A 24595-nucleotide genomic window follows, 5' to 3' on the forward strand; every position below is an offset into this window, starting at 1 on the left:
GATGCTTGGATGATGAAGTTCACATTTATCTTTAACAATAAAAGGGTACATTGTGGAATAAAGTTAAATAAAGACCTTTATTTACCATCAGTACAAAACATTGTTTAGATGCTTTTCAGACAACGATGCTGTTTCGATACATTTGTTGCATCATTCGTTCTGTTGCTACTGTTCATATTGGCGATGGTACGCTGCAGGGATCACTCAACAATGATCACAAATATGTGATCGAATGCGGTAAAGGGTTAAATTAACTTAATAGAACTCCGGCAAACATGCCCATATTGGCCGATGCACCTTTGCTATTTAATAGGAATTTATTTATTTTTAATTGATTTATTACAATTGGATTCAATGTATAAATTGCCAAATTTTTATAAAGGCACTTAGGGAACATGACACATTGTATCAGAAAGACAAACAAGTTACTATCATACATATGTTTTGAACAAAAGAAATGCAAGTTTCTCATATGTCACATGCACTTATTTAAGTATTTTTAATATCCTTTTACTGCAGTGGGCTACATCAGTCACACGGAGTGATTCTTGGTTTTCTTAGACAAAAGTATGCACCTCACACACATGGTTATGGGCTTAAAAAATAAGAGACCTGTACCATGTCAGATATAGAGTTGAAATGTATTTCATTTTGAGTTTGCATCCCAATATTACAGTTTTATACATCACAGAAGACTAAACATAGAAATACCGTATTTTTGTCACATTATGAAAAATATTAATAGCATTCCACCCGTGTGGTCAAAAAGGACGCTTTTGATAGTTGACTGCAGGAAAGGGTTACAGATTTCATCATTAACAAAAATAACTGTGTGCAAACCACACATCCAAATATTATAACAAGCCAACACCTCTAGCTGGGCTTGGTGTGGGCTAGCCCCTGTTGGGCTGTTGGGCTGTTGTAGGCTGGCCTGTGTTAGGCTGGTGTGGGATTGATGTGGGCTAGCCTGTGTTCCACTTGTTGTGGGCTAGCCCATGTCGGGCTGGTGTGGGCTAGTCCATGCTCGGCTGGCCCGTGTTGGGATGGGGTGGGCTTGGTTTGAGCTAGACCGTGTTGGGTTTGGTGAGGGCTGGCCCGTATTGGGCTGGTGTGGTTTAGCCTGTGTTAATCTGGTGTAGGCTAGCCCGTGTTGGGCTGGTGTGGGCTTGGTGTGGGCTAGCCTGTGTTGGGCTGGTGTCGGCTAGCACGTTTGGCTGATATGGGATCGGTGCACAGTAAATGCTCCAGTGTTAAATCTACACTGAGAGTCTTACATTGAACACTGGTCCAGGGCAATTTCACGGAAATTGAATTATGCTTTGACTTATAGAAACTGTATAGAACCCTTCAAATCTGAATTAGCTTATTTATTGTATTTTTATTCTTTCAAATAGTGCCTGAGCATTAGTGTTTACCTCAGTGTTTAACCTTGACGTCAAACAAATTGTATTTGTCACATGTGCCAAATACAACAGGTGTAGACCTTACAGTCAAATGCTTACTTAAAAGCCCTTAACCAACAATGCAGTTAAGAACAAAAATAAATAAAAGTAACAAATAATTAAAGAGCAGCAGTAAATTAACAATAGCGAGGCTATATACAGGGGGTACCAGTACAGAGTCAATGCACTCTTCATGACTGTCTTGGTGTGCTTGGACCATGTTAATATCTTGGTGACGTGGATACCAAGGAACTTGAAGCTCTCAACCTACTCCACTACAGCCCTGTCGATGAAAATGGGGGAGAGCTCGGCCCTCCTTTTCCTGTAGTCCACAATCATCTCCTTTGTCATGATCATGTTGAGGGAGAGGTTGTTGTCCTGGCACCACACGGCCAGGTCTCTGACCTCCTTATAGGCTGTCTCTTAGTTGTAGGTAATCAGGCCTACCACTGTTGTGTCATCAGCAAACTTAATGGTGGTGTTGGAGTCGTGCCTGTCTGTAGTCATGAGTGAACAGGGAGTACAGGAGGGGACTGAGCACGCACCCTTGAGGGCCCCCCGTGTTGAGGATCAGCGTGGCGAATGTGCTGTTACCTACCCTTACCACCTGGGGGCGGCCCGTCAGGAACTCCAGGATCCAGTTGCAGAGGGAGGTGTTTAGCCCAGGGTCCTTAGCTTAATGAGCTTAGTTAGTTAGAAATATTGTCCCAACGTTCACTTTTGGACGTTAGAGTTTTTTGGCTGAAAAATGTCTCTGTAACAAAGCAACATTCTAATCACCACTACTAAAGACCAAAAAGAGTCCTCTGCTGCATACAATTTACGACCGGGCGTGAGGTGTCACAAAACTCCCACATCAATCCCTCCTCCCCTCTGCGGGTGAGAGAGATCTGGTAGACGTTGATCCATTGTAACCCGGTCTTTGGATCCTCACAGTAGAGTCATGACAGTGCTAAACTAAAGCACATGGATACCGTACACAGGACTATCGCAAACAACGCCGAGACTACAGTTGAGGACAGGAACAAGTACAAGAAGTCGCACTCTGTCCTCCACAGAGTTATAAAACCAGCAAAAGGACAATATAGGAATAAGGTGGGATCCTATTACACAGGCTCCAACGCCTGTTGCATGTGGCGGGGGCTACAGTCCACGGATTACAAAGGAAGACCCACCCTGTCCAACAATACTTCTCTACCAGACAAACTCAATGCATGTTATGCACTCTTCAACAATAACAATGTCGTGCCGGGTGTGAGGACCAAGAGGATTGGGTGATCTCGCTCTCCAAGGCCGACAGTAAAGGACTTCAATCAGGTCAACACCTGTAAGGCCGCGGGGCCCGACGGTATTCCATGGCTTGTTCTCAATTTTCAACCTGTCTCAGTCTGTAATCCCCACCTGTTTTAAGATGACCACAATCATTCCTGTTCCCAGGAACTCTAGGCCTTCATCCCACAGTAGCAGTCAAATCTGTAAACATTAAGTTCTTTGAGAGGCTAGTTATGGCACATATCAACTCAATTATTCCAGTGACCTGGCAGTGTGATGCCGTAAACAACAACCTCTCCCTCAACATCAGTAAAATCAAAGAGCTGATTTTGGACTATAGGAAATGGCAACAGGTGTCCAAATCACTAAGGACTTATAATGTTTCGCACAGTCGTGAAGAAGGCGCGACAGCAACTCTTTCCCCCCAGGAGGTTGAAAAGATTGTCATGGGCTCTCAAATCCTCAAAAAGTTCTACAGTTGTACCATTGAGAACAACTTGACTGGCTGCACCACAGCTTAGTATGGCAATAGCACCCCCCCTCGATCGCATGGCACTACAGAGGGTGGTGTGGACAGCGCTGTACGTTCCTGCCATCCAGGACCTCTATATCAGGCAGTGTGAAAGGAAAGTCCAGAAATTTGTTAAAGACTCCAGTCACCCAAGCCATAGACTGTTCTCTTTTCTTCAAGTCTGACACCAACATAAAACTACAATATTTCTAACTAAATAGCTAACAAAATGGCTACATGGACTATCTGAGTTGACCCTTGCATTTTATATTATTTCATATATTTGCACCCTCTGTGCACGCTCACAGGGCCCTGCACACTCACACACACTGACAATCCAACACACACAAACACTCACTCCATTATTTTCTTACACTCACATAATATGCACAGTTATACTGACTCTACACTGTCGTGATGTGACTACTATTAATCTGATGACTGTTATTTATTGAATCAGCTAACTATATTTAATTGTTACCCGATTAAATTAATCATGTAACAATTAACTCATTAGGAGTTTTGGGGCACCACGGAAGAAGTTGTTTAACGAGTTACCGTCCCCCGAATTAAACTAGAAGATTAAACTAGAAGACTGACAAGATATGATGGCTTGTTACACATGTGGAGAGGGAGGGGTAGGTAAAGAGAGAGAGAGGGACAAAGAGAGACAACACTTGGATACATTTGGAACCTACGCTCAAAGGAATAGTAATACTTTGCACATGAACCACCGCTCATTCGGATAAGAAAAGCAATATATATTTGCGCGTAGATGTCTTTCTCTGTCATATCTCAGTTGAAACCAATTGATCCGTCTATGGGGGGTAGCTCGATGTAAGGCAACACATTTTCCAAAAAGTAGTAGCATTAGTCACGTAAACACAGAAATAAACAAATGGCATATTGGATTCCTAATTTAAAAAAATAAGTGGTGCTTTTCTTACCGAGGAGACAAAGTTAAGTCACAGTGTACGTCTTAGTTGTAGAGCTTTTCTGGTAGTGAAATGTTTGTTAGACAAATACTTCAGATGCACCAATGGTTGTCTGAGATGGGATTCTTCCTTCCCACCTCATGTCTTCAGTCAAAGTTCTAGGACCACTTTTACATGCACAGCTGCCGACTGTGAATGTTTCTGGTCTCGTAGGTGAGGTTATCTTCTCATCTAGTTTTGAGGTTGAAAGCTTCAGAGTTTCTAACCATTTCAACGTGTAAACCATGGTCTCACGTCTTTTGGTGTCTACGCTGTCAGGTCTGGTAGATTCAACCATTCGTAACGTCCGGCTCACACTATCTATCTGCTCCGGTGGATTATTCAGGGTTCAGCTCCCGACCACTTTACAGCTCCCGACCACTGAACTCATTAGTGGTGTGGCTTAGTTAATGTGCAACGGACATGAAAAAACATTATCTCATTAGAAGATAGAAATGTGATTTTATATTTCCATAAAACTCTCATACTTCATCATATATTTTATACAACATTTAGATATAAACTTGACAGATAGAATGTGTTTCCTTCCTAAGTTACAGTATTTTCGTTATACAGTTCTTAATGACATCACAAAATGAAAAGCAATATGAAAGGATTAGATACCCACGGACCATTCTTAACATTCCTATCTCATGAATATTGTTCCCGAAGTTAATTATTTTGCCGTTAGACTTTTTGGGCAGCAAAATGTCTCTATAACAAAGGAATTCCTTTCCCAATACTGCAGGGCAGGAAAGACCCTTTTGCAGCACACAATTTATGACCGGGTGTTATGGTGTCAAAACCGGCACAACTCCCCTTTTCCTGTCATACATTTGCCAAGCTGATCTGGCACCTTTGATCCTCACCCAGGAGAGAGTCATGACAACACACACGCACACCCACTCACATACAATCATCATATACACTCTTGCTACTCTTTATCAAATATCCTGATGCCTAGTCACCTTACCATGTACATACTGTATCTACTTCTATCACTCCAGTATCCCTGCACATTGTAGATATGGTACTAGAACTGTCTGATCCTATGTATAGTATGCTTACATACTTTCTTGTGTTCTTCTTATTTTTATTTATTGTGTATTTGTGTTCTACCTTACGTCATTTTTATTAGTGATTACTGCATTGTTGGGTTTAGAGCTTGCAAGAAAGGCATTTCCTTGTACATGTGCATGTGACGTGCACCTTTAACTTCTGCCTAGAAGCCTTCATAAAGAGTTTTAGTTAGAACGTTTTACAGTGTGTTCTATGAAGTACCCTACATAGAGGGTTCAAAGGTTTCCACATAGCACCAAAAATGGTTCCCTTATGGGGACAAACTGAAAAACTCGATATGTTTTACTTAATACCTTTTTTCTAAGAGTACTGTATTCACACACCATCACCATGCTTATGTTTGGAGATTCATCAATCAAATTCTCTTTATTGCCTGCATTTACCACAAAGTGTAACCTGTGCCTGAACTCCCTAAATAATTGAAATCGTGTCCAAGGCAACAGAGGTAAGTAAAACAACTAACTCCATGGTTAGAATGAAACATAAAAAGGAATATGACTTGCAGTGCATACTGTCTAACTAGCAAGGCTACAGTTTTTGCCACACTTCCCTGAAGGACATTATGTATTTCGGCAAAATGTAGTCGAATGCATGTGTGATGGATTTCTCATCACAGATATCGCCAAGACTTTGTAGAAGTTGCTTATCTTTGGCTGTACTGTATGAATGTGTTATGAATGTGTTCTGTTCTGCCATGTCTTGTTGACCATTGACTGGGTCAGGGTGAGGAGGGTGCAGAGTAGTGCTGTTAGCCCTCTGTGATCTCTCCTCTCTGGCTATATAGAGCCTGTACTTGCAGAAGCTGAGTCCTCTTCCCATACAGTAGAGATTGATAGTGAACGAAAGTCACTGGAGTGGCCTTATCTGCTCTGTAACACACTGTTATTTTGTTGCTGAGGGGCTCAGAGTAGAGGCTTTTTTTATAGGCATTGTAATTTTGGAGGGAAAATACTGTACTCCAGTGCATCGTTATCTAGTTTGAACTCTACTACAGTACCGCCTCGAGGTGCTACATGCGGCACAAGATGCCAAGAATTTAAGTGGTAATTAGCAAAATAATGTTTTTCATTCTCTTCGCTTCTGTTTTTTCCCCCAAGTCGAATCTGGAGTCGGAATTTACATTTGAATTTAATAGAATGGAAACTGGAAATACTGAAATGGGAATGTAAAAATTACAGAATACATACAGAGTGAGTCCTCTTCATGACTTCCAGCAGTTTTTGAAACCATGTAATTTTCTGTTTATTTATGACCTTGTTTACATTGTCCTGGCCGATTAAAAAAAACATATGAACCACTCAACTTATAAATAGCAAAGCATTGATTAGTCAGATTCACACTTAAAGATGCTCACGGTGAATTTTTTTTGAAGTGCAGAAAAAAATTCAAGAGCATTTCTTCCTCACAAAAAACGGACGAGCAGACTTCTGAGACCGTAGGGGCCCAAAGACGTTGACAGGAACGTAAAATCAATCACGCATTCCGTCCTCGTGTACTCGCTGCTGCACCAGACGTTTGTCAAATGACACAGTACAAAAGAACAATCCTAATGTGTTTCTGGGATTGCTCAAAGAAATAAGAAAGCACAGGAACATATGAATAATCTTGCTGTGTATTAAGTTGTATGCCTGGCCAAGTTAATCCATCTTAACTGTGGATGGAGGTTTAATTTCCCTGAAGGGCCGGACATATACATTTCAATCCGCTATCTCGCGTGCCAGGATGACAACAGGACAGAAAAATCATACATCAATCGGGCTAACATTAGTTTTGTTCAAGCCATTTTAACAATGTGTCCCAGTATATGTGACTAGCGGTGTCCATCCTTTCTTGGGTGGATTATTCAGTCTCATAGAGAAGATTGTGTATTGGACACCATTCTTTTAATTCAAAACCCTGAGATGGATGCAACACAAAATATATTCTTCACACCGACTGCAGTGCTCAGTTCTTAATAATTAGGTGTAATTACCCATCACCAGCACACAGAGAAATCTGTTTGGACTGTAGATGACCACTCATTAACAGTAAAAGAGTGCAGTAAGACTGGAAAGGTACTCTGCCTAGCTAAAAGCAGCAGGAGATATTCATGAAAGTCACTCTTGCCCTTTGTGCCTCTATGACACAATGTTCTCCAGCACCAAAGTGAACCAAATGTTGTATATAATGAGACAGTGGTGGACACGGAAATGTTCTCATTTTCAGTGAATAAATAAATAATTATTTCACAGGGGGCTCTGACAGAGGGAGAGGCAGTGAGTGGCTCCTTTGTAGAAGAGTGTAAATATAAAAACTAACTCTGCTGCTGTGCCTGATGCAACGCACACATGCCAAGTCATTATCCTGCATCACCCGGAGAGGCAGGGAGGAGGAGGAGGAAGAAGAGGAAGAGGAGGAGGGGTAGGAGGAGGGAGGGCATTAAGTGTAACACGTGATGAAGATAAGGGAGAGAGGAAAGGAGGAGATGAGCAGTGAGTTGAGGAGGAGGTGAGTGAGTGAGTGAAGTGAGAGGCGATGAAGAGCAGAGGAAGATAAATGAGATGAACAACGAAGGGAGGAGGAAGTTAAGTGAATTGTGCGATGAAGAGCATAAGAAAGTCAAGTTAGGGAGGGAAAAGAAATAGTAGAAGGGAGTTAAGAGAAACCCGGGATGAAGAGCAGAGCAGAGGAAATGAAGGGAGAGAGGGAGAAGAAAGAGGAGGAAGTTAAGTGACACGTCTGATGAAGAACAGAGGAAGACAAGGGTCAGAGGGAGAATAAAGAGACAGGGAGGAGGAGGAAGTTAAGTGAAACACGTGATGAAGAGCAGAGGAAGACAAGTGACAGAGGCAGAAGAAAGAAGAGGAGGAGAAGGGGGAGGATGAAGGAAAATCATGAGCTCTCACATTGTTCTTTAGTCATAGGCCCCTGCTGGGAAGGACACAGTCAGAGATTAAAACCCCTTCATTGTACATTATGACATGGTGCAAAGGCAGCCGACATCACTTCCCCATCAAAAGCCATCGCAACGCACACAAGACATCACAAGTTATAGCAAGGCATTTTACAGCCCTGTGTTCTGTCTCTGCAGATCTGTATCCATTTATCACTAAAGATACAGGTAGGTGCTGATAAATGCTGGCTGTATCTTTTCCTCCTGTCTTTACAAAGAGAGAACTATACATTTGGCTCTTTTAATGTGGGAACTGCAAGTGTACAGTTACACTGTTAGATGTTTTTGTAATATTCAACAGTATGATACTGTATGAACTGAATACAGATTCCTGTAAAGTGCACAGTAAAATACTGTACATTTGTTTTACAGCCCACTAAGACCTTTCTGTAATATTAACAGTAAAAAACTTTGGAATGCACAGTAAAATACCGTAAATGTGTTTACAATATTAATTATGTTGCAATTTGGGAAAATGTTTTGGACGGAGTCTCTATCTCATTAACATAATTTAAGGCATGCCTTGTAAGAGGCAATATTTGTTGCAACCGTGAGTGAGAATGTATTTTAGGATATCTAAAAACCTTGTCCTGAAACACTACAGTATCTTACTGGCCAATTGATGACAGTAATTTACAGTAATTCAAAATACAGTACCATACTGCATTTTTGAACTGCCGTTTGAGCACTATTGGGTGCATGCTATTGTTGTTTCCCACTCAATAACATGTTTTGAGGTGTGTTTTCTAAGAGGCTATATTTTTTGCACCTGTTAGTGAGAGTGCTGTACCATTTTAGATGATATGTGGTACTGGTTATCCAGCAATCACATTCATATAAAGAACAGATCAGTGGCAGCAAGTTGCAAACCGTTATTGGTAGAGAGGTTATATCCTTTGATCTGTTTTGTCCTGTAGTCACTGTCAGTTCAGAAGCCTAAGGCCTAAAGTGCAAGTGGTATAAATGCCAAATATCAGTTTGTATGCTGTAATATATAGGCCTAATTAAATATTCTCTATTAGCAATTGCCACTCAACAATAAAGTACTATATTGCTGTTTTTCTACATATTTACTGCAGTAAACTGAATATAATGCCGCATTGTGGAGAAATATTGTGGGAGGAGAAATCATCACTGTCTCATTAACATTTTTTAAGGCGTGCCTGCCTTGTAAGCAGATATATTTGTTGCACCCGTTAGTGAGAGTTCTGTGCCAAATTAAGTGATACACTACATGGCAAGAACTATGTGGATATTTGCTTGTTGAATATCTCATTCCAAAATAATTTGCATTAATATGGCTTTGTTCCCTGTATTGGTATCAGGCGTTTGATGGGACTATGGTGTGATAAAAGTTTTTGCTAAATTAACTAAATATAAATTAACAATGGGGAAGTAGTATTCCAATGAAATCTACCCTCAAAACAAGGCCAATAATAATAACCAGTGTTCTTTGCAGTTTATTTTGGCATGTTCATTTTCACATATACATACATTTAAATCTTGGTAATTTAGCAGACAGTCTTATCAGGAGTGATTTACAGTCAGTGCATTCAACTAAGAAAGATAAACAACTAAATATCACAGTCATAGAAAGTTAAACGTTTCTGTAACATTTACTGAGAATGTTGTCGCTTTTCGGGGCGCTTACATGCAAATGTATATCTGTATTAAAAAATACTAAATGTTAATGTATTTCACTGAAAAACATTTCAACATACAACTATTTTGTAGTTCATTTTTGAAATATTGATCTTTATGGTATTTTGTAATTGTGTTTATAATATTTGCCCATCCCTGACTATCTGTTTAGCCACAGCATGGCTTACTTCTTTCTACAGTGTGCACAGATCCATGCATAAATTGATTGGTTACTTCAAACATAGGGTTATGTAAATTACCTAGTTTCCTCTTTGTAACATGCTGTAACACAGTATGGATTTGTTTACCTCTCCACCTTGACAGATGCACAGGATAAAGCATATGCAAGTGAGCCATATTATGTACAAAGTGTTCACGCTGGTACATATATATATATATTATTGTTCATCCTGAAGATTTGGAAGTGAAAAACACATACACTGTACATCCTAGTGTGCGGTAAAGTAGTGTACACACAGACACACACAAACACTATATGCATTTAAAGTTTTAGGCGACCCCTATCGGCACACCGTTCCACTGCAAATAGGTCTCCACAGCATTCTAGCATCCTGGTCTTGATGGATCACTATTACCCTGAGAATGACCCGTTAGTTGAGTTAATTAGTTTCTGTGGGCCAAATTAAATCACACCTCTGACCCTGTTGCCAATCACAGTTATCCCTTCCTGGCACTGTTAACCCTCGCCGGATGACACATAAGGCTCCTAACACAGACCAGGGTTAATGGGTGAGCAGCAAGGGGAGGGAGTCACACAGGAGTGTGTATATATACACTACCGTTCAAAAGTTTAGGGTCACTTAGAAATGTCCTTGTTTTTGAAATAGAAGCACATTTTTTGCCCATTAAAATAACATCAAATTGATCAGAAATACAGCGTAGACATTGTTAATGTTGTAAATTACTATTGTAGCTGGAAACAGCTGATTATTCATGGAATATCTACATAGGTGTACTGAGAACCATTATCAGCAACCATCACTCCTGTGTTCCAATGGCACGTTGCGTTAGCTAATCCAAGTTTATGATTTTAAAAGGCTATAGGCATTAGAAAACCCTTTTTCAAGTATGTTAGCATAGCTGAAAACTGTTGTACTGATTAAAGAAGCAATAAAACGGGCCTTCTTTAGACTAGTTTAGTGTCAGGAGCATCAGCATTTGTTGGTTCGAGTACAGGCTAAAAATGTCTAGAAACAAATAACTTTCTTCTGAAACTCATTAGTATTCTTGTTCTGAGAAATGAAGGCTATTCCATGCGAGAAAATGCCAAGAAACTGAAGATCCCAAACAACGCTGTGTACTACTCCATTCACAGAACAGCACATACTGGCTCTAACCAGATTAGAAAGAGGAGTGTCTTCAACTGGCAGCTTCATTAAATAATACCCGCAAAACACCAGTCTCACGTCAACAGTGAAGAGGCGACTCCAGGAAGCTGGCTTTCTAGGTCGCTGGAACAGACAGAACTGGCAAAAAGTGCTCTTCACTGAAGAATTGCGGTTTTGTTTCACCAGGATGGTTGGATTCATGTTTATCGTCGAATGAATGAATGTTACACTGAGGCCTGTACTCTGGAGCAGAATCGATTTGGAGGTGGAGGATAAAAATATTGTCCCCATGTAGCCTGCCCACATTGGGCAGATGCGCCTTTGGTCATCGGCTCCACATTAGCCCAGTGTGGGCAGCCCATATCTGATTAGGGCAGCCCTCACTAAATAAGCCTATCTATTCAAATGCAAACATTTCCACATTGGCACGATGTGGGCCTAATGCGGGTTAAAACCTTGGACCCAGGTAGGCTGCCAACATTGGGCCAATATGCCTTTGCTCATCGGCCCAACATTGGCCTCAATGCATGTGGCCCCAAGGGCAGCCATCACTTCGCCTGAAGTAAGTCGCTTTTTTTCCGTTTTTCTTGTGCATTTTGCTATTTCGCTATTTGCCTCATGACTCCTGCATGCTTTGTTGACTATCAACTTTCTTGTTTACCCTACCGTGGGACAGACTATGTTTGTTCCCACACTCGGGACTCTGACTCTCTATTGGTTACACTGACTTTTGATCCCCGATCCTATTCTAACCACCTCTCACCGGCTTTGTATTCATGTTACCTGATGAAATTGCTGTATAATATGATCCTGTTGCCATCTAATGCTCATTCAAATGTCATAAATCAACACTGCAGAGCTGTCCCTGTCCTCTGCCGTGCCTTGATTGAATTACTGATTAAATCTGGAAATGTGCACGTACACCCTGGCCCATCTACTGTTACTAGCCCCAAATCTGACCTGTGCCCTGATATCTGTTTCACTGATTTCTGCACTTGTATAAGCCTGGGTTTTCTGCACGTTAACACTAGAAGCGTATTACCTAAAATGGATCAATTGAAAGTGTGGGTTCACAGCTCCAATCCAGATGTGTTGGTCATTACTGAGATGTGGTTATGAAAGAGTGTTTTGAATACTGGTGTTAACCTTTCTGGCTACAACCTTTTATTTCAGCAAGACAGATCTTCCAAAGGTGGGGGAGTGGCAATCTCTCCCAAGAATCACCTTCGGTGCTCAGTTGTCCCCAAGTCTGTCCCCAAACAATTTGATTTGCTGGTTTTAAGCATTAAACTTTCAAATAGCCTGTGTTCGTAATGGCTGCTCAGTTAAACGACCTGTCCCGATTTGACGCTTGCTAAAAGAAAACTTGAATGAGCAAGCCTTCCTTCTTGACCTGGCCTCTAAAGAATCAGCTTGATCCCCTCTGCCAAAGAAGCATGAACCTTCTTTTATATCTTCAGTGATTTTGTAAACACACCCACATAAAGAAAATTAGAATTAATAGGTTCAACACCTGGTTCGACCGTGAGCTTGCAAAGTTACTCCACCACAAGTATTGCATTTGGAGAAAGGCTCGGCAAGCACATACTTAGGCTGACTGGCTCTCGTACAGGTAATAGAGAAATAAGTGCACTCAAGCTATCCGGAAGGCCAAAGTTAGTTACTTTAAGGAGCAGTTCTCTCTGTGTCGAACCAAGAAGTTCAGGAAAACGGTTAAAGACCTGGAGAATAAACCCTCCTCACAGCTGCCATTGTCTCTTAAAACTTATTAGGGCTGAAATCCCGTTAACGGGATTGATATGACAACAGCCAGTGAATGTGCAGGGTGCCAAATTCAAAACAACAGAAATCTCATAATTAAAATTCCTCAAACATACAAGTATATTATACCATTTTAAAGGTAGGTCCTGTTGTTAACCCCACCACAGTGTCCGATTTCAAATAGGCTTTACAACGAAAGCACCACAAACGATTATGTTAGGTCAGAGCCAAGCCACAGAAAAACACAGCCATTTTTCCAGCCAAAGAGAGGAGTCACAAACAAGCCGAAATAGAGATAAAATTAATCACTAACCTTTGATTATCTTCATCAGATGACACTCATTGGACTTCATGTTGCACAATACATGTAAGTTTTGTTTGATAAAGTTCATATTTATATAAAAAATCAGTTCAGTAGTTCCAAAAACATGTGATTTTGCAGAGAGCCACATAAATTTACAGAAATAGTCATTATAAATGTTGATAAAAATACAAAATAATAATAAAGTATTATGCATGGAACTTTTGATAGATACACTTCTCCTAATGCAACCGCTGTGTCAGATTTCAAAAGAGTTTTACGGAAAAAGCATACCATGCAATAATCTGACTACGGCGCTCAGACAAATAAATAAATCTGCCATGTTAGAGTCAACAGAAGTCAGAAATAACAAATATTCACTTTCCTTTGATGATCTTCATCAGAATGCACTCCCAGGAATCCCAGTTCCACAATAAATGTTTGATTTGTTCGATAATGTCCATCATTTATGTCCAAATAGATACTTTTGTTAGTGTGTTTGGTAAACAAATCAAAACTCACGAATCGTGTTCACTAGTTGCTGATGAAAAGTTCCGATCCAGCCCGTAGAAACTTGTCAAACGATGTATGGAATCAATCTTTAGGATGTTAACATAAATCTTCTATAATATTCCGACTGGAGAATTTCTTTGTCTTCAGAAAAGCAAAGGAACAGGAGATACCACTCATGTGAAATGCACATGACCAGCACGTGGCTGCTGGCAGACCTCTGACTCATTCCCCTCTCATTCAGCCCCCCTTCATAGTAGAAGCATCAAACAAGTTTCTAAAGACGGTTGACATCGAGTGGAAGCCTTAAATGCAACATGACCAATATCCCACAGTATCTTCAATGGGGGCTGAGTTGAAAATCGACCAACCTCAGATTTCCCACTTCCTGGTTGGATTTCTTCTCGGGTTTTTGCCTGCCATTTCAGTTCTGTTATACTCACAGACATCATTCAAACAGTTTTAGAAACTTCAGATTGTTTTCCATCCAAATAATATGCATATGTTAGCAACTGGGACTGAGAAGCAGGCAGTTTACTCTGGGCACCTTATTCATCCAAGCTACACAATACTGCCCCCCAGCCATAAGAAGTTTTCAAGTTGGTGTGGTTGTTGCTGACAAGAAGCACATGGCTGAACTCTTTACAGTTTGACAATTGCTTATACATGATTTCTGAAACAATGGCACCTTTTCTCTAGACTACACACAACATCCCAAAACATCTCTTGCAAAACCAAACACTTAATTCAGAAGTATTTTAACTCTTCTCCAAATTATGTTTTTTTTGCATCAAAACTCTACACACAAACCATCAAATGATTAGCTCTTATACACTCCCAACTACACACGGATGTGATAAATGACTTCTATCGTGTCTCTTTTGCATGTTCAGTGGAGTCCACTGAAGTTTGTCATAGCACTCATGTACATGTATGTGCACAAATATTCAGTATATCTTTACACTAACAGAAATTGCAAGGCTGGGGAAAAATTACAAGTATTTTTTTTACATCCAGATTTCAGGATGAACAGTAACAGCCAAAACAAATACAGTAGAAGATAAACAAAACAGGCTTGTTACTATAAAGAAAAAAAAAGCAATCGGGTGCATCCCGTCTCCTATTTGGGCCTAGCCACAGTGCCGCATCAACATCACAAGCAATGTTCTCACTGGCTAAACAGTGGGGGAAGTAATGTCTGGAGCGTCGTATCCAGCCCTGGCATGCCCCCTTGTCTATGTCACCACAGGCCATCCTCCATCGCCTGGAGAAGGGGTATGCGTTGGTGGGGTTGGCGATCATATACCTTCCATTGGGTTAAGAATTTGAGAATATGGTGGCAGGTTGAGCATCAAAACTTGCGGATGGTTAATGAACCAATTGCGGACCAGAGCAGCCCGGTGGAAACTTCCGTTGTCCCAGATGACAACAAACCTGGACTGCTCTGGCCATTGGGAATGAGAAATTATGCTGGGTGTCAAGGACGGTGATAATGTGGGTAGTTTTGCAAGGACTAAGCATGGCATGATGAAAGACTGTTCTGATTCATGGCTGCACACATTGTGATGTTGCCACGACGCTGTCCCGGGACATTGACGCGGTGTCCTATGAGGTTTCTTCTCCTGCGTTTTGTTTTGACTAGGTTGAAGCAGACCTCATCAATGTAGACGAAATCATGCGCTGCAGCATCGTTTAGTTCCATAACTCTGAAACAGACAAGACATTATTGTATGACAGTATGATTAGACAGAGCAGTCAATATGTAGCACAATACACTGGAATACCAATGACAGGATAGTATGGCTTACTTGTACATATTTATAGCACAGTTGTGTCACTGTCAGATGGCACTCTGTAGAGCTTCATACTAATCTGATGGCATTCCAGGAGACCGCTAAGTGCAGGTAAACTCACCCTATGTGTTATGGAATACTGTTGTCAATGATGTGGTGTTGCAGTTGTCGTAAACTTATGCGGTTGTTTGAAATGACAATATTCATTATGTGTTGTTCCTACTCTGCTGTGAACAGCTGGTTTCTTCCTCCATTGAAGCGTTGTGTAGCAATTCTGCAAAATCATGTGAATGGTTAGGGTGCAGGATTTCTTTCAGTATGTTAATATAAATGTTAATGTAGTGCTGTAAGTGCAGTAGCATGGTATAGAAGGTAGCTTTACTTACCTGTTATCATTTCAAAATGTCCAGATGACACTTGCTGCAGTGTAGCAGCTCAAGTTAGGCTGGACCCTCTGCCCAGCCTCCCTGAAACTCAAACCATGGTTGACCACATGGTCATCCAAAGTGGACCGGATATGTGATTGTTCTCCTTCCTCCTCTTCCTTTTCCCACTCCTCGTCCCCCCCACTCCTCTTCCTCTAACCCTCTCTCCAAAATTGGCCTCCATTGTTGTCCATACCAAGAAAGCCTACCTAAAGCAAATTTATAGTGCTCAAGCACTGATTTCTAAGTAAAGTAATTAGCTGTAAGTGTTTTCACACGTGAGCACTGGATGTAGGTAATCAGCAAATGAGTGTGGCATTTTGAATTGCGGTGTTTTCCAAACGAAACACAGGACCTGTTAGTTTTGAATGATATGTCTAATGTAGAGAACTGTGTTTAGTGTTTTGCAAAAAGTGTGTTTTACAATTGCAAACTAAGTGTAAAGCAGATAATGACCTGCAGTTTTGCAGACTTGGTCTGAAGATTAGGTACATGAGTGAATGGTTCCACTGAGTGTGCCTCAAGCACTACTTTTAGTTTGTAAGCAATTGTAAAAAAAAAATGTAAAGACCACCTCATTAATTTAGGATTCCTATTTGACTCAGCCATGCCTCCTTGCCCGTTCAACATATCCTAATCTCCCACCCCTTCTAATGCGACTATCCCCGATGCGCCTCCCTCTTTTCCCACTGCTCTACTACAAAGTTTCTCCCTGCAGACAAAGGGGTTCCTTAAACTTGACCCCAAAAAGACCCTTTTTTTTAGGAAGTATGCGAGGCACAGACGTTCACTTTGCCTAGCCAGGTTCTGCTTGGAACAAACAAAACCTTGTATGCGGACGCATTTAGGGTATAACTAGCCCCTCAAAGAAAGGCCTTATGATATACTGTATGTAATGGATTGGCATAAAGAGTTAAATGTTGTTAATAATGTTGGTAGAACTGTTCATAGAGGGTTCTAGGAAGAACCTTTAGAGGATGAAAGTGTTCTTGGTGGAACCCTTCATAGAAGGTTCTTGGAAGAACCATATACAGAACTCTAAAGGTTCTAGTTAGAACCCTCTCTGCAAAGGTTTCTACACCAAAAAGTGTTCTCCTAAGGGGACAAACTGAAGAACCCTATATGGTTCTACTTAACACCTTTTTTCCCAAGAGAGTATGTTCTGCCACTCTGACAATGTATTTTCTATGTGGTGCCACTTCCAGGTCAACTGGCGGCAGGGACATGTGAGATTGTGATGCTGGACAGGGACAGCAGTCAGCCCAGACGGACCATCGCCAGACAGACTGCACGGTGCGCCTGTAAGAAGGGACAGATCGCTGGGACGACAAGAGCCATGCCAGCCTGTGTGGACGGTAAGAGCTTTTTACATAGTTTAGAACAAGTCTGGAGTGATCCCTTTACAGTATGTGGTCAAGTATTTGGAAAATGTTGTGGAAATTCAGTACTGAGAGAGATGATTTGATAATTTCTTCAAACAACCATATTTATTTAATATTGATTAATAATTGTAATAATGAGGCTGGTCGACCCCACACCCTTGAGTGTTGGACCGAGTAACCTAACCTTTACACAAATGCAGAGTACTATATAAAGCTGACACTAAAAATGCTTAGTCATGATTGGTTCCACCCATCCCATGATGCAGGCATCATAAGCCACTCTGGGTTCATCCTGTCGTTATCTGCAAGTGGGTTGTTGTCTTAACCCCACCCTGGCTTAGTTTCTCTGATGTAAGAATGATTTTAGACAATGAGGGATTGTTCTACTCCCAAGCCAACCCTTAGTTAAACACATTATTGTCTATGTAATGCAGTCTTTAACTCATTTGTCAGCTCAAGCCATCTTTGGTGACTGACTATACACCCAGATTAGCTGCAGAGAACTAGAGTGGAGACCATAAAAACACAGACACGAGTAGGACATAAATGTCTTGCTATTAGTTAAAAGTTAATAATATCAAATAAATCTGGTAAATATGTAATTTTTCCCTCACAATATACTGGTGGTGTGTAGACCAGAGTTGGACATATTAGCCACTGAAATAAGCCTATGCTATCACCGATAGTGAAGATACATTGTAGATTCAAACATTCAAACTAACCAGTACATTTTGTAAGCATATAGTAAGGGTTGTGATTGCATTGTTTTTGTCAGAAAGACTGCTGGAAGAGCTCAGTGATGCCATGTCAGTGAATAATTTCTTATACCATATGCTTCACATTATCTGATGCTTTGGCATTGATTTACATCCCCTGGTCAAAATATATTATGTTTATCTTAATTTATTTGGTCAGGCCAGGGTGTGACATGGGTTATTGTAGTGTGTTTTTGTCTTGGGGTTTTGTGGGGTGTCTAGCGTAGTCTATGGCTGCCTGAGGCTGTTCTCAATCAGAGTCAGGTGATTATCGTTGCCTCTGATTGGGAACCATATTTAGGCAGCCATATTCTTTGAGTGTTTCGTGGGTGATTGTTCCTGTCTCTGTGTTTGTTGTCACCAGATAGGCTGTATAGGTTTTCACGTTCCGTTTTTTTTGTTTTGTATAGTTCGTTTTTTCATTCATCATTAAAGATGTCTCAAAGATACCACGCTTCATTTTGGTCCGCTTCTCTTCCACCAGACGAAAGCCGTTACATTGATACGTCCGTGAAATCTCTCTTATGTTCTTGTCGTTATCAAGTTACCTTTGACGTTCCTTCTGTCAGCAGTGTCAGTATGCCGTGAATGTAACACATTTTTCCTATTCCCCCCAAAGCTAATGCTATTGCTATTTCTCTGATGGCCTCAATGTGTGTGTGTGTGTGTGTGTGTGTCTAATAGTGAGTAGAAGGACTGACATCATGACATGTAATCCCCCACCACATACACCTCACCCCGTGCGCACTGCGTCGACACAGGGGTTTGAAATTTGTGTCATGGCCTGTGTGTCTGGTTCCGCTCTGTCCCCTAAAACCAGTGTTATTTGTTCTGTTTCTTCCTGGATCACACACAAGGAGTAGCCAGTCCACTGGAAGAGAATAGGACAGAGAATACATTTTTTTAAATTACTGAAATCTAATTTGTTTATCTTATTGAGTTCTCAAAGTCTGGGCCAGTATGGTAATTTCCCACATTTAAATTGATACAATCTGAGTCTTTCCGTCCAACACAATCCCTGTCCTTAATGTGTCAAGTCTCAATCTCTACTCCTGACGGTCACCTCTCGAGAAGGATAATCCAAATGAGACCCATCACAGCCAATGCAGCCGAATTCTGGAATTGAATCCTGATAGAAATTCTGCAAGATGATCTATCCATTGAGTCAGCTGCAACATACTGAATTCTCAGAATAATATATTATCTGTTTACTCTCTGTATTACCATTACAAAAGAGTTATTCTGCTGGTTGAGTGCTACACATCTCGGAAGCAGTTTGTTCAAGTGGAGGACAGGATACATTTAATCTTCCCAACTGCCCCGTTTTATAAGTCCTATCATTCCACCCGGTCCGCAAGGAGACAATGAACACCGACAATAAAATCCTCTTCAGACACAATCTCAATTCCATGTCAAAATATTCCTCCCAGCACAATTGATCCAGATTCACAGGGGGCCGATGTGATGTTTTTAATGTGTTGCATAAATACAGATTCCCCTTATGTCATTTTACTCTCCTGATCCCTTTATTTACTTGTAACAATGTCAGAGTCTATCTATTGATTCCCATCAAGGCAGGTGAAAAAGAGAGCAAGGCTTCTTTTGCCCGAGCAGTGTGGGGTTGGAGTGGACGGGCCACTACACTGATTAAGAGGAGAGCTCGTTGAGGGGCTGAGGACAGAAATATTGTACCTTCTCCTCGGTTGGTCCGAGAGAGGAGAGGCCGATGAGGGTGTTTGTATGAATGTACTAGGCTCTAAATGACAAAATAATCATTGGTAGCACTGGTGCTCCTAACTTTAAAAAGTTAGAAGCCCAACATCAAATTTAGGAGCACCAGAAAATAAAATTTTAAAATCAATTGAGATATAGCCTGTCAGGATTTGGCCAGGGTTGTTCCGGGTTTTGGTCACTAGATGCCCCCATTGTGCTTTTTGACCTTATGTTTTTTCCCTTGTTCCCCATTATTATTTGCACCTGTGCCTCGTTTCCCCTGATTGTATTTAAACCCTTAGTTTCCCTCAGTTCTGTGCTCTTTGTTTGTATGTTAGCACCCAGCCCTAGTGTTCTGTGTATTCTTGTCGATTCCGGTGGATGCTCTTGTGGAATTCTGTTTTTGTTTTCGAGTATCTCTTGAGGCTTTTTTGTGCTATTCCTACCACCTTTTGGATTTGCCATTTTTTGTATTGAAGGACTTCTCCTTTTTACTTTATTAAATACACCGTCTTAAGTACTGCTGTGTCTGCCTCATCTTCTGGGTTCTGCTGACTATTCGTGGCTCAGTTGGTTAAGTGACTGTTTCTCACTCCGGAGACCCAGGTTCGTAACCGGGTCCTGACAATAGCCTATATGAATTTGAATGAGATATATGTTGTGCCCTAGAAACAAATATGTTACCCTGTAAATACATTTGTTCATTATTATAAAAAGTTCAAATGTTGATACGAATACCTGTCATTGAAATTTGTATTTATTTATTTGTATTTCACCTTTATTTATTAATAACCAGGTAGGCAAGTTGAGAACAAGTTCTCATTTACAATTGCGACCTGGCCAAGATAAAGCAAAGCAGTTCGACACATACAACAACACAGAGTTACACATGGAGTAAAACAAACATACAGTCAGTAATACAGTAGAAACAAGTTTATATACGATGTGGGCAAATGAGGTGAGATAAGGGAGGTAAATGCAAAAAAAGGCCATTGTGGCAAAGTAAATACAATATAGCAAGTAAAACACTGAAATGGTAGATTTGCAGTGGAAGAATGTGCAATGTAGAAATAAAAATAATGGGGTGCAAAGGAGCAAAATAAATAAATAAATCAAATACAGTAGGGAAAGAGGTAGTTGTTTGGGCTAAATTATAGATGGGCTATGTACAGGTGCAGTAATCTGTGAGCTGCTCTGATAGCTGGTGCTTAAAGCTAGTGAGGGAGATACGTGATTCCAGTTTCAGAGATTTTTGTAGTTCGTTCCAGTCATTGGCAGCAGAGAACTGGAAGGAGAGGCAGCCAAAGAAAGAATTGGTTTTGGGGGTGACCAAAGACATATACCTGCTGGAGTGGGTGATGCTATGGTGACCAGCGAGCTGAGAAAAGGGGGGACTTTACCTAGCAGGGTCTTGTAGATGACCTGGAGCCAGTGGGTTTGGCGACGAGTATGAAGCAAGGGCCAGCCAACGAGAGCGTACAGGTCGCAATGGTGGGTAGTATATGGGGCTTTGGTGAGAAAACAGATGGCACTGTGATAGACTGCATCCAATTTGTTGAGTAGGGTATTGGAGGCTATTTTGGAAATGACATTGCCGAAGTCGAAGATTGGTAGGATGGTCAGGGTATGTTTGGCAGCATGAGTGAAGGATGCTTTGTTGCGAAATTAAAACGTCATTTGTAGATTGAGGTTTTTAAAAGCACTATTTTCATATTGAGATACACTACATTGAAAATTGTACACTGGCTCTTTAAGAGTGTCATGTTTGTGATGATGACATGCAAGACATCCATTGTTATGATCATTGATTTCCTGAAGAAGCTATCCCTATTCCGTTCTTTCTGTGCCCCAAAATGTTTAGATATACTGGTAAAGTTACCAGCTTGTGTTGACTATTGACACTGACAACACTACCCCTAATGGTGTGGGTTACACACTTAACATGACAAAGTGTCTCCAATTGGCCTCTGGTGTCCCATGGGAAACTAAACCTATTGAAGTGTGAAAGTACCATGTTTTGCCAAATAAATACCTCTGTTCCTGCTACTGCCACAGCCTTTTATCAAATTTGATGGTGTCTTGTGTTTATTAAATGGATCACAACATTTTCTTTGCAACAATTGGTAGAAAACCAATAGATTTTGCTCACGATGAAAATAAATTGTGTGTCAAGCCAGTCCTCCATGAAAGCAATTCAGTTTGTCTTTCTCTTAGCAACCTACTGCTTCAACCCAATTCTCCTTGAATAGTTAACAAATGGCAGATTTCTGAGAGGGCCATCCCTATGGTTCAATTCTCATATGAAGACTTTTCTTACAAGCCCAAAATGTTTGATGGGCTAGTGATTACAATGTTATGACAACGCTAGTGCTTAGAAATGTATGTTGTTTTCATTTTTTTCGACAACTAATTGACCAATGTCAGTTCAATAAAAAAAATGTGTGAGCTCAATGTACACATTTCTCTGTTTATGTAAGTCAGATCAAGCCCAAACTGTGCGATGTAGTAAGGAGTTGCGTTTCCAACAAGCCAATATTCTACATCGGTTACCACAGAAGACGTGTTAATTAACTACAATGACCATAATCCATTGCGCGCCTACTTGTCCGGTTTGTGTTTATTTTACGCCTGCTACGCCTTCTAGAAGAATTCGCGATTTAGAGGGATAGAGAGCAGTTTCTTTGAGAGATAACTCTACCTGAAAATACATGATCTAAGAGATTGATAGTTGGTATTCAGCAGTCTTAAAAGTATGTCTTATTTACTTTTTGACAGACAGCATAGGCAACAGCTCTATAGAGATGAGATGATGACTTGGAATGAAATAATCAAATAAAACAAATGTAATATACACAACAACTGAAATATTTTATTCAAGTAAAGTAACGTGAATAAATTATGGTTGATAAGGGATGAGCAGTAATGGGCAGTCACTACCATCATGGGACTTTTATTCATCGTTTTATTCTGTGTTGTTACAGCATTCAACCCGCATAATGCATGATGCATTTAATGTAAAAAAATTAAAATAGTATCGAAACCAAAATCGAAAACCATAAAACATTTTTTAGAATTCAGCCGAATCCGAACCAACCTAAAAAATACCTAATCACTAATCGTTCAGCACAAGACAACCCTAAAAAAATATATTCAATTATAAACCATTCCATGGCAGTGGTATGTATTACAATACACTTATTATAAACATCTCTAAATGTAGTGTGATTATTGACATTTACCAATTAAAACAACCCAATCCAATACCATTGCAAACAAAAAACAGTGTTTTTTACTTTTACCATTGAAGACCATTAGAGACCATAACATTGAAACCATTAGAACTTATGTAGCCTAATATTGTGCTTGTTTACCAGGAATGGTCTAACTAATCTCTACCTTTTTTTGAAGGTAATAAACACACACAGAGTGGCTGTTTCCTGTACACAGATTAAGCCAAAGAGAAAGACAAACTGAATTGCTTTCATGGAGGACTGTATTGAATTGTGAGGATGACCACACTATTTATTTTCATCATTAGCAAAAGTTGTTGGTTTTCTTCGCAAAATTGATCCATTTAATCAGCACAGGAGAACAGCAAAATGGATTAAAGGACGTGGCAGTGGTAGGAACAGTGGCATTGCAGTAGTAGGAACAGTGGCATCTAGTGGGCAGAACCTGGTACTTTCACACTCATTCATAGTAAATAATGCAAGTGACTTCAATGGCTAATTAAAAAAAAACATATTCCAGGTTCACGGGAAAATGCAATACTCCCTGCATTGCAGTGCTAGAGGCGTCACTACAGATCCGGATTCAATCCCGGGCCGCATCACAACAGGCCATGATCAGGAGTCCCATAGGGCGGCGCTCAATTGGCCCAGCGTCGTCCAGGTTAGGAGAGTGTTTGGACGGGAGGGCTTTACTTGGCTCATCGTGCTCTAGCAACTCCTTGTGGTAGGCCGGGCGCCTGGAGGCAGACCTCGGGCATCACGGGAACAGAGTTTCCTCTGACACATTGGTGAGGCTGGCGTCCGGGTTAAGCGGATGAGTGTTAATGATGGGTGTTTGGTGGGTCATGTATCGGAGGACGCATGATTCGACTATTGCCTCCCGAGCCCATTGGGAGTTGCAGCCATGAGACAAGATCGAAATTGGGGAGAAAAAGGGGAGAAAAAAAGCAATACTCCAAGCCGCAGCATACTACCGGTCAGACATAAAGAAATGATACTGTATACTGGTTGTTGGGATGGGCTTTGAGTGGGGTGTCCGTGGCTGGCTTTTGATACTTTTATTGGATTCCTCATGTCTTACTCATTGTTAGTAAGAAGTAGGGTCCAAATCGGATATTAGGTACTATATTTATTGACAATTATATGAAATCAATTAATTAAAATGGCCTAAATAGCTTAATTTCCGAGAGATCAAATTGTATTTCAACAAAATAATATGTCAAGAATTCTAATCTTGAGATGGTGGGTGTCAAATTCTCTTTATTGTGCTTTTTGAGGTGGGACGACCCATACGGGTTCAGTCACAGACTAGATGTACTGTACATTTGTATACAATGGCTCTCTGTATTGTATACCATTTGTTTTGTGCAGCAGTATTTAAAAAGGCTTCTAAAGTTAGTAATTTCCACATTAAAATGGCAGACTTGATTTGCTCTAACAACAAAATGTATTAACCCCTACGACAAAATGTCCATTAATTATTATCCACATAAAAATGAACATTTCCTGTTACTGCAGGATTAT

The 24595-nt window shown here is 40.7% G+C and overlaps 1 protein-coding gene across 2 annotated transcripts in view; it reads left to right on the plus strand.

Moving 5' to 3' along the window:
• The window catches only part of LOC135516060 (chemokine-like protein TAFA-5), a 175722-nt gene that overhangs the window by 67853 nt on the left and 83274 nt on the right, over positions 1-24595 (plus strand). For both annotated transcript variants that reach the window (XM_064940061.1, XM_064940062.1), the window contains exon 2: positions 17197-17346. In XM_064940061.1, coding sequence (XP_064796133.1) covers positions 17197-17346 — 150 coding nt within the window. The remainder of the gene's footprint in view (positions 1-17196; positions 17347-24595) is intronic.

This window comes from Oncorhynchus masou, chromosome 27 (genome assembly GCF_036934945.1).
Source record: "Oncorhynchus masou masou isolate Uvic2021 chromosome 27, UVic_Omas_1.1, whole genome shotgun sequence".
Classification (NCBI taxonomy): Eukaryota; Metazoa; Chordata; class Actinopteri; order Salmoniformes; family Salmonidae; genus Oncorhynchus; species Oncorhynchus masou.